Source organism: Melopsittacus undulatus, chromosome 1 (genome assembly GCF_012275295.1).
Source record: "Melopsittacus undulatus isolate bMelUnd1 chromosome 1, bMelUnd1.mat.Z, whole genome shotgun sequence".
In the NCBI taxonomy this organism is placed as follows: Eukaryota; Metazoa; Chordata; class Aves; order Psittaciformes; family Psittaculidae; genus Melopsittacus; species Melopsittacus undulatus.
This window is the reverse complement of record NC_047527.1, coordinates 150,316,434-150,332,594: the sequence shown is the minus strand read 5'-3', so window position 1 is coordinate 150,332,594 and position 16,161 is coordinate 150,316,434. Positions and strand designations below refer to the sequence as shown.

General features: G+C 42.0%; 1 protein-coding gene across 1 annotated transcript in view; it reads left to right on the top strand.

Moving 5' to 3' along the window:
• The window catches only part of CPNE4 (copine 4), a 206,018-nt gene that overhangs the window by 151,513 nt on the left and 38,344 nt on the right, over positions 1–16,161 (top strand). Inside the window, exons 8-10 of the mRNA XM_034062179.1 lie at positions 5,898–5,996; positions 13,817–13,903; positions 14,312–14,371. Coding sequence (XP_033918070.1) covers positions 5,898–5,996; positions 13,817–13,903; positions 14,312–14,371 — 246 coding nt within the window. The remainder of the gene's footprint in view (positions 1–5,897; positions 5,997–13,816; positions 13,904–14,311; positions 14,372–16,161) is intronic.

Below are 16,161 nucleotides of genomic sequence, written 5' to 3'. Positions count from 1 at the left end.
AGAAACTGTGGTTCATTGCGGCTTGTTCACTCTGTTCTCACTGGAGCTCAGCTTCAGAGGAGATCTGAAATGAGGCAAAGTTGATTTTAACCTTTTGGAAAAGTGCAGCTAGTGCAAAGAGTAGAAAAAAACCCAAACCAGAGTGAAGAATACAGCAGGAAAGACCAGATTTCCATCCTCTGTTCTCTGGCATGTAACCCATGCGATATGTGTAGTGTAGAACTTGGCCTTGGAACAGCCTGACTATAAAAATAGGATAACTTGGAGTGGTTTAGCTTTTGTACTGAAGGTTTTGCATAGCTTTTCTCGTCCCAGGTGAGGGGAATGCTTAGGTAGTAGGCGAAGGCCTCCTTATAAAAAGACCTTTGAAGTATTCCAAGTGGTGTATGTATACTTCAGGGAGGTACAGTAGCAGGTTTACTTCATTATCGTGGAATAATAACCTTGGTGAGAGACAGACTGCTCCAGAAAAATCACTTTGATGATCAAGGAAATTATTTTTTCCTTTATTTTTAATTTCACGTCCCCTGTTTGGCTTTTCTGAGCCTTTATTTTTTATTATTACTTCATTTTTAATGTTGTCACTGACCCTAGAGAGAGAACTAAAGAAGAGTTTCTGTTTGTAGCCTTTTGCCACCTCATACCATCTGCAGCCCAGAACGCGTCTGGAAGTAGAGCAGATCCTTGACATTTGCCTCAAGACTTAATTTCTCTGAGAGGTAGCATCCTATGAACTCTACCTAAAAATGGTGCTGTGAGTTCAGAGCTGAATGGTAAGAACCTTATTACTGACTGGGCTGTAAGTTATTATATTCAAGTCCAAAAATGAGCATTCTTCTTGCCGAGCCACAAGATATCTTTTGTCACAGAAGTGGAAGGGAAAGCTATTCAAGACACACTCGTGTTCAGTACTATTCCCCTAACACCTAGCTAGGGACTACAGGCAGTTAATGGACAATTTCTCTTCCTCGAAAGGTATCCCTTCTATTCCTTATTAAATGTCAGGGGATAGATACTGCAGTAACAGCACAGAGAGAGATCTCCTTTTTAATGCAATATATGAACTAAGACCTCACCTGCATCAGAGCCAGATCAGAGTAGGGAGCCTCCTACTCAAGGGATGACTCTGGCTGCTTGAGGCTGCTGTCTTTCTGGCTGTTTTCCTTTTGTGCCAGCATAGGGCAGCTGGAAAGTGAAACAAGAGCCTGGTCTTCTCTCCTACCCAAGCCAGTGTCTTCTGCTAACAAGTCTGTGAAGTATTCTATGTTAAGTAGGTTCTTATGTTGTCCAGCACTGTCCCTCTCCAACTAGGTGGCAAGGTAGTACCAGCACAAGCCATACTAGCAATTCATAACTTTGAGCATAGGCAGAACTGGAGAAACACAGGCTGGCAAGACTAGGAATTTTCTAGTCTTTGCTGGCTGTGTGCATGCTATAACTGCAGTGGCTGGCCAGCTGAGCAACACTGAAATGGATTCTTTACAAAGAGTACATTTCCATGGGCTGGCTGCCTCCAGATGGGATTTAATCATGGCACTCACTGCCAGTCTTTTAAAAACTAACCTTTTGGAGTATGGTTTGGGCTGGTGCATAAATTGCAAGGTTTAAGTACAAGTCTCTCATTACCCCTGCCCAAAGGTGCTGTGTGTAATACTTCTCTCATTGAGACAACTTGAAGCATTTCCCCAAAGGCACATAGGAAAAATAATCTCAGTGCGTACAGACACCCACACACAACCTAATACTTACTGTAGTCAGACTTTACTCTTACTTAGTTCTCCTTGTGATTAAAGCTAGACAGCGTGGTGAGCAGGGGAAGAATTATAGCAGTCGTACAAGAATTTGGCTCAGTGAAAACACAGGCTGACTCACTTGAGACTTGGGACACCAGTTTCTTGTCTCAGAGCACTGAAATTCAGCTTTAAAAAGTAGCACTTGACTGTGGATCATATGCTCTGGATCTGGATTTTCTTGATGTTGAATCGTCAAACAGGAAAAATGCCTCACTCCATGGGAGAAACTGGATACAGAGATTGTTGTGAATGCTCCATCCCTGGCAGTGTTCAGAGACAGGTTGGACAGAGCCTTGGGTGACATGGTCGAATGTGAGGTGCCCCTGCCCATGGTAGGGGGTTGGAACTGGATGAGCTTAAGGTCCTTTTCAAACCTAACTATTCTGTGATGCTATGATTCTATGATTGGTTTCTTTCTTACCTAGTCATTGCCACATCGTAGAGCATTGATACTGGCTGGAGCTGGAGGATGGTCCAGGTTATATTTTTGTGGAATAGAATTAAACACAGAACTCGTGCAAGGGATGGTTTTTTGCTTATACAGAGGTAGCAAGATGAATCTGACTGATTGGAAAAGCACCTAGGGCTGCTTTAAAAAACCAATCAAACAAACCAAGAAACTTCAGAGTACTTCCTAAGGAAATAACCCTCTGGTTCTCACCTCTCATCTTTACCTGGTGCTGGGTTATTTGCAAGGTTATTTTACCTGTGTGAGCGGGTTCTTATAAAAGCTTCTGGAGACCAGTATTGATACGTTCCAGAAATACCTTTCACATTCAGCTGAAATGCAGAATCCTTGCTGTGTACAACGTGCTTCTCAGAGACAGTTAATTTCTATGGCCAGATGTGAAACTCTGTAAAAAATAAGTCCTTATGGATGTACTTGCAGGAACCCCCCTTCTCCCTTAGCCCTAGTTGTGCAAATAGCACTGAGATAGTGCTGCAGTTGTTTGTCTTTTCCATGAAGCCAAGATGAAGATTAAAGAACCATCTGGCTTTCCGAAAGCTAAAGTTAGCAGACCTCTAGCTTGAAAGAAAAAGCTGTTGGATGCCTGTTGCATGGGCATTTTAAATGTAACTTCTCTTTGCTCATCTCCAGTTCAAATTGTAACCACAAATCAGCACTCGGAGCTTTTCCCTCTTCATAAGGGTTAGCATCTGAACAGAAAGTACCATTTCCTGGAGATCTCCGATAACCTTTGATCTGTTCTTGCATTTATGCTCCAATAGAGTTTAAAGACAGAACCTGAAAAGTGAGTCTGGTTGGAAAATTTCACAATAGAAGTGGGTTTTTTTCTTTGTAGAATAGAGTTTTTTTAACTTCTAAGACATTTTTGGAGAAGTTTTCAAACTAAGCTTTTTGTACATCTCTGTCAACCTTCCTATGATGTTTTCATGAATCTTTTCACTTAGCGATACGAGTTCCTCATAAGCGTAGAGATTCCATCATAAAGAATTTTCCAGGGCTGTTAGTGATGAAAATACTGTGTCTGTATTTGTTCCAGGCAACATTACCACTATCAGAGCCTGAAACCCATTCTCATTTGATTACTGTTGTATAAAATTTAGCCTATAAACACACACACAGGGGCCTCCCCTTCTCTCTACCCTTCCCCCAACCCCTGAGAGTTAAAGGTGCTATAAAGGATCTCCAAGTCTAAGAGCAAAATATTTTCATGTTTTGTATCTGGAGATCTTTGTTTCATATGGAATCCCTGCGTAAAAAATAAAGTAAGTAAAACTGCATGTGGTAAGATGGAAAAGCAATAGAGGGTTCAAGAACCAGCTCTTTGCCTGACTGGTGGACCATTTCAGCTGATTAGCATCTGTAACAGTAAGTTATGCTTGCACGTCTCCCCTGTGGGCAGTCCTTTGTATTTCTATTGCACGTCTTTTGTATGGATCAGAGAAATGCCCCTTGTATCAAACCAAATCTCTTTCTGGTCTAAGTGGAACAGTGTTGAAAGCTCAAAAGAGATAAGTACCTAAATGATAACATGGAGGTGGTATTCTGCCTGGAGGAGTCCTGGGTATGAATTTAGGGAAATCACCACCTGAGTTACTTCTACAAAGGCACATAAAGTGCCTGGGCACTTAACAGCACAATAAATTCAGGTAAGTGCCTTAGACAAAACCATAGAATCACAGAATGGTTTGGGTTGGAAAGGTCCTTAATATCGTCCAGTTCCAACCCCCGGCCATGGGCAGGGACACCTCACACCAGACCAGGTTGCTCCAAGCCCCTGTGTCCAACCTGGCCTTGAACACTGCCAGGGATGGGGCAACCACAGCTTCTCTGGGCACCCTGTGCCAGCGCCTCAGCACCCTCACAGGGAAGTACTTCTGCCTCAGATCTAACCTGAACTTCCCCTGTTTTAGTTTGAACCCATCACCCCTTGTCCTATCGCTACAGTCCCTGATGAAGAGCCCCTCTCCAGCATCCTTGTAGCCCCTTCAGGTACAGGATGCAGAGATCAAATATCTTCTTAACTATGCTTCAGGTCAATGGACCTCACATGGACAAAGGTTTGTGTGAAAGGGGCTACTTATCAGCTATGGTCGGTGGGAGGATGGTAGGTGATAAACACCCATTAAGGCTGAGTCACCCTGACACCTGTAGTGATTTAAGTTGTGTTAAATAGTCTTTCTCCTGAAACTTTTTTTCTGTTTGCTCTCACTCAAAGAATTCAGTCATTTTGCCCACATCTTAAGCTTTCTTTAGAGAAGGACTCTAGTCTTCCTCCCTTCTCTCTTAGTGAATTTACAAACCACTGGTTTGGTGGTCCATTGAAAAGGGATTGTCCACAGTGCTCACACACCAGCTTTGACTGCTTATTCAGGCCGGTTAGAAAGCATAGCTGGTGGACATGGAAGTCTGTTTCAAAAACGTGCTCTTCTGTAAATGTTTAATACTCAAGATCCAGTCAAGATCCAGTGATTCCAGTTCCCTTCTGGGTGAACTTAGAAGTGCACTTTTCCTCTTACGTTGTCTGACCACCAGTGCTGGGTTAAAAGCACTGAGCCTCGTTGAGACAAAGTGGCCTGATAAAACCCACTGTTGTTAACCCCAGTAGCCCACTATTGATGCCCCACCACCCCCAGTTATGTTTCATTCCTGCCTTTCTCAGCAGGAGCAACTCTACTACTCCCACCAGAGCAGTCTTCACCTATGCACAGACCTAAAAGACTCAGAACCACAGGGAGGGAGTCAGAGTTACCCTCAAAGCCATCTGATAGCCAGATGTCAGTTCACTCATATGACAGTAAAAGCTTCCTGATTCTGTCAGTGTATGCAAGCTTTATCTAGGGAGACCAGGAGGCGGAATTTGGGATTTTGGGCTTTAAAGTTGTGAGCCCCTTTGTTGTCTTTGGGCCAGTTTTAAGATTACTATTTAGCAGAGCGTGTCGTCATTGCTATGTGCTTCAGTCGTGGCTAGCTGAATTGTATTCAGTTTTGTCTGTAAACTGAAACTCTCACAGCTCGAAGTCATTGAGGTATTCCTGCAGGCATGAATTTAGGAATGACTATCAGCAAGGTTTGGTTTGAATAGTCACTGTTGAGCAGCACTGGAAAACAGCCAAGGTACGAGCACCAGACACTGACGGGTATGAATCCAAAGCCATTTCAGAAATGAGCTCTGTGAGTGTTGTCTCACCTTCTCTGACTGTAAAAATGAGAATGGTAATGTTTGCCCACAGCAGTTAGTGTTTTGAATATGGATTTGTATTTGTAAAGCACTTCAATGAGGGAAGTTACTCTTAATTCAGGACACCATTTGACTGTGACCATGCAAGTACACATAATCCTGTATTTTTACACCTAGCAAAAAAGGTGGAGTCAAGGAATCCTTTCTTCCCAAAGTACATGACCATGCTTTCATCAGCCAACTCAGAACTGTCAGGATCAAGCTGTGTTGAGGTTCCGCTTGTCATTGCATTTTGATCTGGACAAGAATATGTTTTTAATATCTCTTGTGATTTCCTTCTAGGTAAAACACTGCACCCAATGCATATCATAATTTCAGCTGTAGTGTATTTCAACAAAACCTCTTTTCCGACTGAAGACAAATGTGCTCTTTGTTCTTTTTCCCTTTACCTCCCCAGTGCATAGTTTGGGACTGGGATTCCAATGGAAAGCATGACTTCATTGGAGAATTTAGCTCAACTTTCAAGGAAATGCGAGGAGCTATGGAAGGAAGACAGGTAAGTGGAAACCCAAGCAGTCTCAATATGGAAGCTTTGTGGAGTAGTGTTCCTCAGACAGTCCTGTAATAAAGCAAGTGACGTTACCTCTCCCATAGGTTTTACTGTTTCCTGGACTCATTAATCTGAAAACAAAAAGAAGCCTTTCCTGGACTTCCATGCCTGAAATACTTAGGGTCCTTCTTATTTTAGCTCACGTTCTGCAGGCATTTCTTTCTGGTATGATTTATTTCCTTTGAACACAAGCCCCTGGTTTCTGTGAGGTGCTGTGCTGTTATGGCAAAGCAGATGCACAGCCTTGGTGCTCAGAGCATTTCCCTACTGCCCTAAGGCCTTGATTGGGTGAGGGTCATTTTCCATCTTTCTCCATTTCTCATGTTATTGCTGCCAGGTCTAATTTGAACCCATCACAATGAAGCTTAGCTGTTTCCTAAATATTTCATAAATGACAGTCCTAAGGGAATATGAAATTGTTAGCTTATTAATAGTTTCACTTTCTTATGTCAGCCTGATCTTTTCAAATTGAAGTTGATGGTAATTATTGAGTATGATAAATGATTTGGCATATCTAATTGCAGAAATTGTCATTTCCTATTAGTACTTACTCCTGAAGGGGTTAGTTTGGATAAACTCTCTGAGGGGGGGTTAGAAATGTTGACTTTCTAATCTGCTGATGATTTGCATTCACTGCTTCATGGTGATGTCAAAACCCAAATGCCTAATAAGCTTTATCTGGGCTTTATATTGAAGTTCTGTTTCTAATGTGTTAATAGAAAGCTAATAAAGAGTCAGCAGGTGTTTAATAAATGGTAAACAGGCTATTCCAGAGGTCAGGAATTTTTTATGATTCTTCTGTTAATGTTCTTAGAAGAACTTGGAGCTTAACAGATGTTGCTCATGTGTGTAAAATACTGTTGATACATAGCAGTCATATGTTAACCCCCTAGAAATAACTTCTGAGCAGAAGCTGAGTGTAAGTGAAACCTTGTGTTGTTCCTTTGAATTAAGTCAGAGGATCAAAACCTAAAACACACTGAATTTGAGTGGAAATAAAACCTACCTAAAGAGGTAAACAGATTCCAGAACAAGGCCAGTGATGTGACAGCACTCCAGTTTGGTGTGCAAATACCTGTGGCTGGGAAAGGGACTATGTGAGAGTGGTAAAGGGTGTGTATTTCCAATGTAAATGTCTTCATGAGAGCATCACAGTCTTTCCCAAACAGACAGCTTGTTGGCCAAGACAAAAGACTTGTGGTCCAGAGTGCCAGGAATGGCTGTGAAGGATAAACTGTGTATTCTTTATCATGATGGCTCTCATCCGTGTGCTCTCTTCATCCTCAGCTAGTGAAAGGGATGGATACTTTCAGAGCCATAAGGAGTTAGTAAAGCCATTTATCAATTCCTGGTTTAGGTTGACAGTGTGATATCAGAGTGCCACCCAGGAATGTTTTAATGTCGCACAGTGCGTTAAGTGCCTGAACCTTTGTCTTGCTAAGGGTCTGCCTTTTGCCATTGGGCAGCCTGCCTTGCACCTGTAACACTGCAATCTGCTTTTCACCACACAAGCACAGCTTTTCTCCTCCACATGCCTAAGGCATTGGGACATTATTTCTTCCCTGTTGCTCTCATTCTGTTGTTACTGTGCAGTTACTCTGTGGGCTTGCACCTGCAAAACCTGATGCTGCTGTTACAGCCAGTTCTCACAGGAAGCAATTGCCAGCAATGTGATAATCAGTCCTTCTCCTCTCTCCTCTCTTCTCATCCTTGTTTTGTTGTCTCATCTAGAGGAAAACAAGTTTTAGTGGATAACATAGTCACTAATAGTCATGTAAGTAGCAAATAAATATTGCCCCCAAAATACATATACATGTTAGGTGGCTCTTGTACCTGCTCATGAAAGCAGGATTTAGCAAGCACTAATAGGCAAGAAAAAGCAATAGGGAGTTTGAGCAGATCCTGGTAAATATTATATATTTATTATGGGAAAAGTATTATGATCCACACAGAGGAGAGGTCACTTGTGTGGGAGGCTGTGTCACTTGTCCCTTGGCTGAAGCCAGAAAGCAATTTCCCTTTCCCTTGTTCTCTTTCCCCCAGTCCCTCCCTTCCTTGTCTTTTCCCCTTCTTCTCTATTCTCCAGCAGTAACTACTGCTGCTAAAGGCAATATATTCCATTAGCTGTGGACCCCATAAGTATATCTTAGTGCATGGTTTATCTCAACATCCTTTGTGCAACATTAAGTAAAGTGATCAGTGTTTGTTAGTTTTTATCTCAGTTTTATTCTTCCCAAGGGAAAAGCATGTAAAATTGAGTGTTTGCATAGAGGAGGGTTCAGTAAACCTTGAGGGAATGGCAGAGGAGGGAGGAGGAAGGTATTTTGTTTTCAAGTGGATGTATTTCTAGGTATTTCTAATAAGGAAGACCACATCAGAGAATCGTAATATGGGTGAGGAGATGAGTAAGTCAGAGATAGTCCTGTGTTCCTAGAAGAGATTGTTTCATAGCCTCAGACCAGGAAATGTTCTGTTTTCCATGTAGTACTCTTTTTTGGTCAGAGAAATGAAACTGACAGCTACATTCTTCAGCCCAGGGTGTTAAGCATTATTTCACATAGCATCACAACAGTGAGTGATGAAGATGAGGGACCAAAACCTGGAATTGCATCGCACATGCTGTGGTAGCCAATGTAAAGAGCAGAACTGAGATCTGACATCCCTGTTTGAGTTGCTAAGGAGATGCAGTGAAACTTTTCATTCTGGTTATATTTGATTTAGTGCAGTAGACTTTATGGTCAGCTGCAGGACATTGCTGTAGCTCTGTCAAAAGATAATCAAAGCACCCTAGTGATTGTCAGCTGGGGTTTTTACTCACCCAGGCAACTGGAGAGAATAGGACTGAACGTTCATCATTGAGAGGGGATCCAGGAGCTCTTCTTAAGCACCAGCTGCAAATGTAGGCAGTGTTAAAGCAGGATGCAACAGTGGCATGGCTCTCCCTCTGTGGCCATCAGCAACATCCCTAGTAGTTGGTATCACTTCCACAAGTTGTCATTTAATACATTAAGCAATAAGAGTGAAGTTACATAGTCTGTGCTGGGGGGCAGGAAGAGCTGTGTGTCATCTGTGAATTGTTAGTGCTTCTCACTGTTTCATCAGCTCACCTCGTCCCTGGAGGAGTTCACAGGTTTAATGGAGGCAATAAAGCCAGAGGGTTTTGGGAGCAGAAAAGTCACAGGAATGTAAAGCACCTGGATCCCCACGCAGCACAGGAGTTATGTAAGGGAAAAACCTGTTCCTGGGTTATATAAAGATGGACATGTGTGGATATACACACATCAAAGGGAAAGGGGAGGAAGAAACGCTGCTGTACTTACCATCTCCACGGACATTGCCACACGTTCAGGTTGTTATGAAGGGAGTGAGGATGGCTGCTGAGTTATTAAAGGGGTGAGGATGTGCTGAGTTGCACAAGGTTGTATGGGGTCCTGAGGGTTGGGTCATTTGCCCAGATATCTATGACCCTGACTCAGGGCCTTTGCATCAGGTAGCTCTTGAGAAAACTGCATTAAAAGCAGCTCTTCTCCCATGGTGGGTGTCTTTCTGGGACAGAAGTCATTTAAAACCCCATCCTGTCCTGTTGTCTAAAGGGACAGCAGGAAAAAAAACAGCCTTTCGGGCAGGAGTAGCTGCAGTTTGCTTAGAAGTGACTTGCTCTTCTTGAGGCATCACAAAGAGATAATGCAGGATATAATGCTGCCTGCTGGCAGCTGGGGCTTTCACCTTGTCCATGAGACCATGGTGCCTCCTTTGTCATTTATGAACTATCCCATTTGTTGCAGCAGCTGTACATGAAGGGCCAAGAGAGAAGCAAAAGAATTGCAGGGCAGGCAAGAGAACATTCTAGTGATACCCTAGGCTTTGCCATAGCTCTCTAGCCCTTTCCTCCCAGCACTACCCAGTGTCCTCCAGTGCAAGCACAGCGTTGCAGAGAAAGCAAGTGCTCTGTGTAGTGATTTCTCCTGCCTTTAGGGTATATGAAACTCTGCAGACCTTTATTTCTTTCTCTGAATAACTTGTGTTATTCAGTAGCCACATACTGTCCAGGTTTTGGTTCTAATGTCTTTGGCTACATTTAGTCACCTCCACTTGCCTTTGCTGGTGTGTGGCATGGTTTGCTCCTCTCTTCTGAAGGTTTGGTAAGAGAAGGAGTAAGGATGTTTGGGAAGGCAGCATCCTTCACTGCAGAGAGGAACATCTTCCACTGATGGATCTGTGACTCCTCACTATAGCAACAGGGGGATTAGGAGCTTGCAAGTGTCAGCATTAGTGTGCTGACTTCCATGGAAGAATAGCTGGATAGAGTTTTGGTTTACATACAGAAATTCTCCATGCAGTGGCTTAAATCCGAGGGTATAAAACACCAATGTAGTGTGAGGGTTCCTTACTAGCATTTGCAACAATACTTACATTAAAGTAACAGGAAATAGTTAAAACCAGATTGCTTTCTGTTCCAGAATCACTGTGTCATTTGACAGGGAAGGAGCTTGCATAGCCCAGAGCTGGCAGGCACTGGGAAGAAATGCTGAGTGACTTTCAGAAAGATGAATCCAGCCTTCACAATGGTTACCATTAGTGTCAGATTGCAGACTCTTCATGACTTTCCTCTCGACTGAAAACTTAAATTAAGAGGCAGGAATTAATCTATAAAGAACCAGGTCAGACCCCAAATCAATACTGGGAATACAGGAACAGAGTGAAAATCGAGCTTGGCCTCACAGGTCAAGCAAAATATTTGAAAGTTGTTTATCATTATTACTTACCTGCTTAGAGTTGTGTTCTGAACTCTGTTCCATTTGGAAGGGTTAGAGATATGACAAGGCCTGTATAGGGAATTTCCTTCAAATGATGCTTGTCACATCTTCAGCTCAATCTGTGGGAATTGCCAAGGTCACAAGTGGATCTTGGTGGGTAAGTGAAGATTGAGAGTTTTATCTAAAACAGTCTGATTGGGTTTTTAAGTCTATGAACTGGGAAATGTCTTCTCCTTCCTCTCCTCTCCTATTCCCTTCCCTTCTTTATATTATCACACCAACAGATTTAATAGGTGCAAAATTGTGCTTTCTTTCTGTTTCCCTGCTTTCTGGGAACTTGTTAGTCTGTTCTTTCCTTTACTTTATGACCCACATGAGCCAGTGACATGTTATTGACTCGCACATGGAACATAGATAGTTGCTGAGAATTACCTGTACATCTCAAAGTGCACTGCAAAGGTGGGTTAACATTCCCAGCTGCACTTTACAGTTAGCACAGAGTAACTGGGAGGCTGGCCAGAGGCACAGATTTTTCTCCCCTGGAGTAGTTTTTTAGGCCACTTTGGGCCTTACACAGTGCAAACTTCTTCCAGAAACCAATGAAATGAACAAAATGTTTATCAGGCTTAAACAGTCGTTTTCCCAAGGAGAGGAATTGTGTGCACAGTGTAAGGGTTCATAAAGGTTGGGCCTTGCTTAAACATGCACATTGAAAAGGGTTTGAATAGGAGGATGGTAAAATTAAGTGCACCTTGGCTATCCAGGAGAAAGCAGTGAGGTCTCTCCAGTCAAGTTCAGTGTCAAAGGGAGGAACACAAATCTTGGCTCTTGTTTTTTCTCTCTATTTGATTTATTAGGTTCTTTGGAATTATTGAATCAGCCAGGTTGGAAAAGCCCTTTAAGCCCATCCAGTCCAACCATTCACCTGCACTGCCAAGGCCACCCCTAACCCATGGCACTGAGGGCCTTGTCTGCGTAGTTTGGGAACAATTCCAGGGACAGTGATTCCACCATTTCCCTGGGAATATCTATGCATCATGTATATGATGTATATTATACATGAATATGCGTATTAATGTATATTCTAATATACAGACAGCACAATTCCTCTGTAGAAATGTTTCTATTAAGTTTGGAGACAACTGTGCACTAAACCCTTTTGTCAGACAGCAATTAACCAAGGTCAAGCAGGCAGTGCTTCTGCCTCCCTGTCAGATTGCTTTCCCTCTCTGGCATTGTGTCACGGAGCACTCTGTTTACTCAGAGAGAAAGGCTTTTATTCCTTAAGCCTCACTGCTTCCCTTGGGTAGAGGAAAATGTTTATGGAGGATTTCCCCTGAACACATGGGCCTGTGTCTGCCTGTCTTCTCAGCTGGAAAATTCATTTCACAAGGCAAATAGCTGAGCTGTAGGCTAGCTGGGAGAGCGAGCAGATGTGCTTCCTGCAGCTGGAACACTTCTTTGTCTTTTCCCATTCTTCACTGTCACCCATATACAATAACAGAATGAAGAACATACTCCTCTTGCCCTGTGCAGAAAAGGTCTCATTGCTCCAAAACCGTGTTTTGCCTTCCTTTTTTGGCCAATGGACAAAAGGTGTAAGTCTGTACTTCAGAGGCATCCAGATACGTGCTGTTAGGCAAGGGTTTGAAGCTCAATGAAATTGCTGGTACTATTCATAAGGTAAAAATAGTTTTATGTGCTCACTTTCCTCAGGTCCTCTATGAAGGTCTTCACTATAGACAAAGAATTGTAACATATAAGGTTTTCTCTGTAGACAAAGTATTGTAACATGTAAGGAAGCCTTTGCTATAGACAAGGTATTGTAACATGTAAGGAAGTCTTCACTAGAGACAAAGTATTGTAACATGTAAGGTCTTCTCTATAGACAAAGTATTGTAACATGTAAGGTCTTCACTGTAGGCAAAATGTTGTAAGATTTAAGACAGATCTGTTTCATTTCATAATGTCATAATAGGGATATTTTAAGTAATTGGTCATCCTGGTTCCGTTTGGAGATGTGTTCTTCATGTTACCCAACATCACATATTTTCTCCCAACACATGAAACACCTGAAAACAGGAAATAGTAATGTTCCTAACCCTATTCAGTGAAACATTACAGATACAAATCTGGATTTACAAATGCCAATAGATACTTGCATGTGCAAGTGTACATTTTCCACCTGCAGTAAGAGGCATGAATAATGTTGTAGGCATTAGAGGTCAGGGTCTGGACACTTGCCTTTGTCAATCTGCCTGAAGCCAGACGAGGGCAGAACACTTGAAGTGGAAATGTGTGAGATCCTGGGAGCTGTTAAGATGGGTACAAGAGAGTGTATTTCAGTAGTAAGATAGGACTTTTGTGCTGTAAAATTGACTGTAAATTAAACTAATCAGAACATTTTCAAGAAGGGTTTTAATCTATTCCTCAGGATAATGTTCAGATTTATAAGTGATTCGTTAATGGCATCTCTGTGCAGTGTTTAATGAGCTTGTTAACTTTATCGGACTTAAAGAAGAAACTGTTGCTTTCTTTCAAGTGAGAGCAAGATGATCTCTGATCAGACTTTTTCCCATCACGAGTTTAATACAGAGCACCAGTGTCTGCATAGACAGTGTTGTAATTAATACAACGCATCAGGTTGCTCCCTCCAGTGTTTTAATTTGTATTAAGTTCCCTCTTTTTTGCTGTGCTTAAATGACCTCAGAAGATTCTCACTCTTGTTTATGTACCACCCTAACCTACAAGACTGGAGGACAACACCACATGAACCTGGATCTCTCTCAGTGCTGTGTCCACACATACCTGTTCAAAGAGAGCTGTTTGTCCCAGGTATTTTTGTGTTAAGACCATTCTCTGCAGAGTTAATGGTTTTCATTTTTGGTTCTGTGTACACCATTATTTGACAGGATTTAGTCAGCTCTGGAAATCAGACAGGGCCACTTGTGTTAATTATTCGATTTGTCCATGAATTTTCCTTCAAGCAGTGACTGCTGTTTCTCACAGGTACAATGGGAATGCATTAACCCCAAGTACAAAGCAAAGAAGAAGAATTACAAGAACTCAGGCATCGTCATCCTTAACCAGTGCAAGGTAAATCTGTGTTTTGCTCTTTGGCTGTTCCTTCAGTACACTCTCAGCAATATATTTTAATGGTGCTTGAAAGGGTACACTATAAAGTAGAACTTCCTGTAGAATAATAGCAATGGAAACTGATCCTCTACAGAAAGTAAAGACAAGGACTTTAATTCTAAAAGTAAGCTGACTGTCCCCAACTCTCCTCTTTCATTTCTCTTGCCCTATCCCTGCTGTTGTACAATGGAGTTAGCAATACTAACCTCTTACGTTAGTGCCTCTGTCTTAGACTATATTCTACACGTTCTTCCCTTACCTTATTTTCTGTTGGTCCCTTCCCTCCTTCTAATTTACTTTGTTTCAGGCAGTTCTCTGATGTTTCAGAAATACACAGCTAAGTTGAATGTCTTGCTTTCTTGTCTGCAGATCCACAAGATGCATTCTTTCTTAGATTATATCATGGGAGGCTGCCAAATACAGTTTACAGTAAGTGTCTTACTTCTCTAACTCGTTTAAAGAAAGGGAATCCTGACTCATTACTTTCACAGAGAAATTATTCTTCCATGCCATTCCTGGTGAAATTATTAAGGCAAAATGTATTAAATGTGGAAAATAAAACTATGTTAATGCAATAAGGTTTTTCTTACTTATGCTGTTTATGTTTTTCTTATTTATACTGTTTTATGTTATGAGCAATGAGAGTCACATTACAAACAGTAAAGATAACTTCATACAGGGGTGAGAAGCTAGGCTGGCATAATCCCACCAGTTCCACCTGAGCTACACCAGGTCCCAAAAGCTGGAGAACTGAATTAGCCCCTGTGACAGTACTGACTGGCCTTTGGCTTCTGAGCCTCTGTTCACAAGCATTTCAAATGCCCTTGCTCTGACTGTGTCACAGGGAGGGGAATTCATCTCACCTCTCTTCAAGCACTTAAATGTAGGTGTCCTGCTCATCAGTCCTATGGGCCAGCCTTCCTTTCCAGAATGAGTCCTCTATTAAAGTAAGTTGTTTACCCTCTAACAGTGCCATACAGAAAGTCACAGAGAGATATAGTCCAGCCAGGAACCTCTCTCTGTCAGTCATGCTGATGTTTCGTACCTCAGCCATAGCTACCAACAGTAAAACGGTGCTGTGAGGGGTCACAGTTGTCATTTAGAGTGACTTCAGAAGCTATTAAGTTCAAAGAAGAGGGGATAAAATGATTTGTGGAGCTCCCTATAAACAGAAATACAGTATTTTGTATTTCCAAATAATCGCAATATAATGGTGTTTCTCATACATGTATTTGGGCTCAGTTCCTATCTGGTTTATCCCAGTTACAGGGATAAAATCTAATTCTCCAAGGTAATATTCTTCTTCAGGAGATCTTTTCTTGACCTATAGCACCTTGCCCTGTTGCTGCTCCCAGGTATCACCTATCAAACATCGGATGCTACTGGAATGTTCCATTTCACTTTTTCCTGACAGGCCTTCATTTTCCAAAAAGATCTGACAAAAATAGGAGGGTATTTTTGTTGTCCCAGGTTCCAGCAGCTGTAGGAGGTAGTGGATTGTCATCTTCTGTACAGATCCGCTTTCTGGGGTATAGAACATGCACTTTGCCAGCGCAGCCCACAAACTCATTGTATAGCACCCAGAACTGAGAGCCCTGGTTTGGGTGTTGCAGGAAATAGCTGTTGTAGTGGACAAAGGTCTTTGTGGTTGTGTTCTCTCAAGCAAAGCATCCTGTGTAATAGCCTCTATACCTTACCCAGCTTCTTCATCTGGTATGCCCACATGCCTGCAGTGCCCATTTCTCCTCCAAACCTGAAACTCACCAATTCCTGGAAACCCTTTTAATTTATCTTTCCTGAGCTTTCCTCCCTAAATATATGACTGGAAGCACTCAGTTATCTCATGTGTTCAAGGTCAACCACAAAAAGGCAGTAATATCTTTAAGTAATATCTAAAAGCCATTTTTTATTGGGAAAGGTGCTTAAGCAAATGCAAAGGCTGGTTAATATACATTTCCCACAACTCTAGCTCAAGCACAGGACCATTAGAAGGTGTCTGGGGATATACATATTATTATGTTACAGTGGTGCTTTTCAAACTCTTTATTACAGAGTGCACTGAAGGGTCATGGCAATTTGCTTGCCTTCTATTTACTTGTTGCATATTTCCTATTAGTAGGTTGTGAACCACAAGTTGAAAACTGCAGTGTTAAAATGGGTTAAAATGGATAGTGTTGCTTCTGCTGTATTTTACTCTTTCAACATTCAGTTTTGCTGAA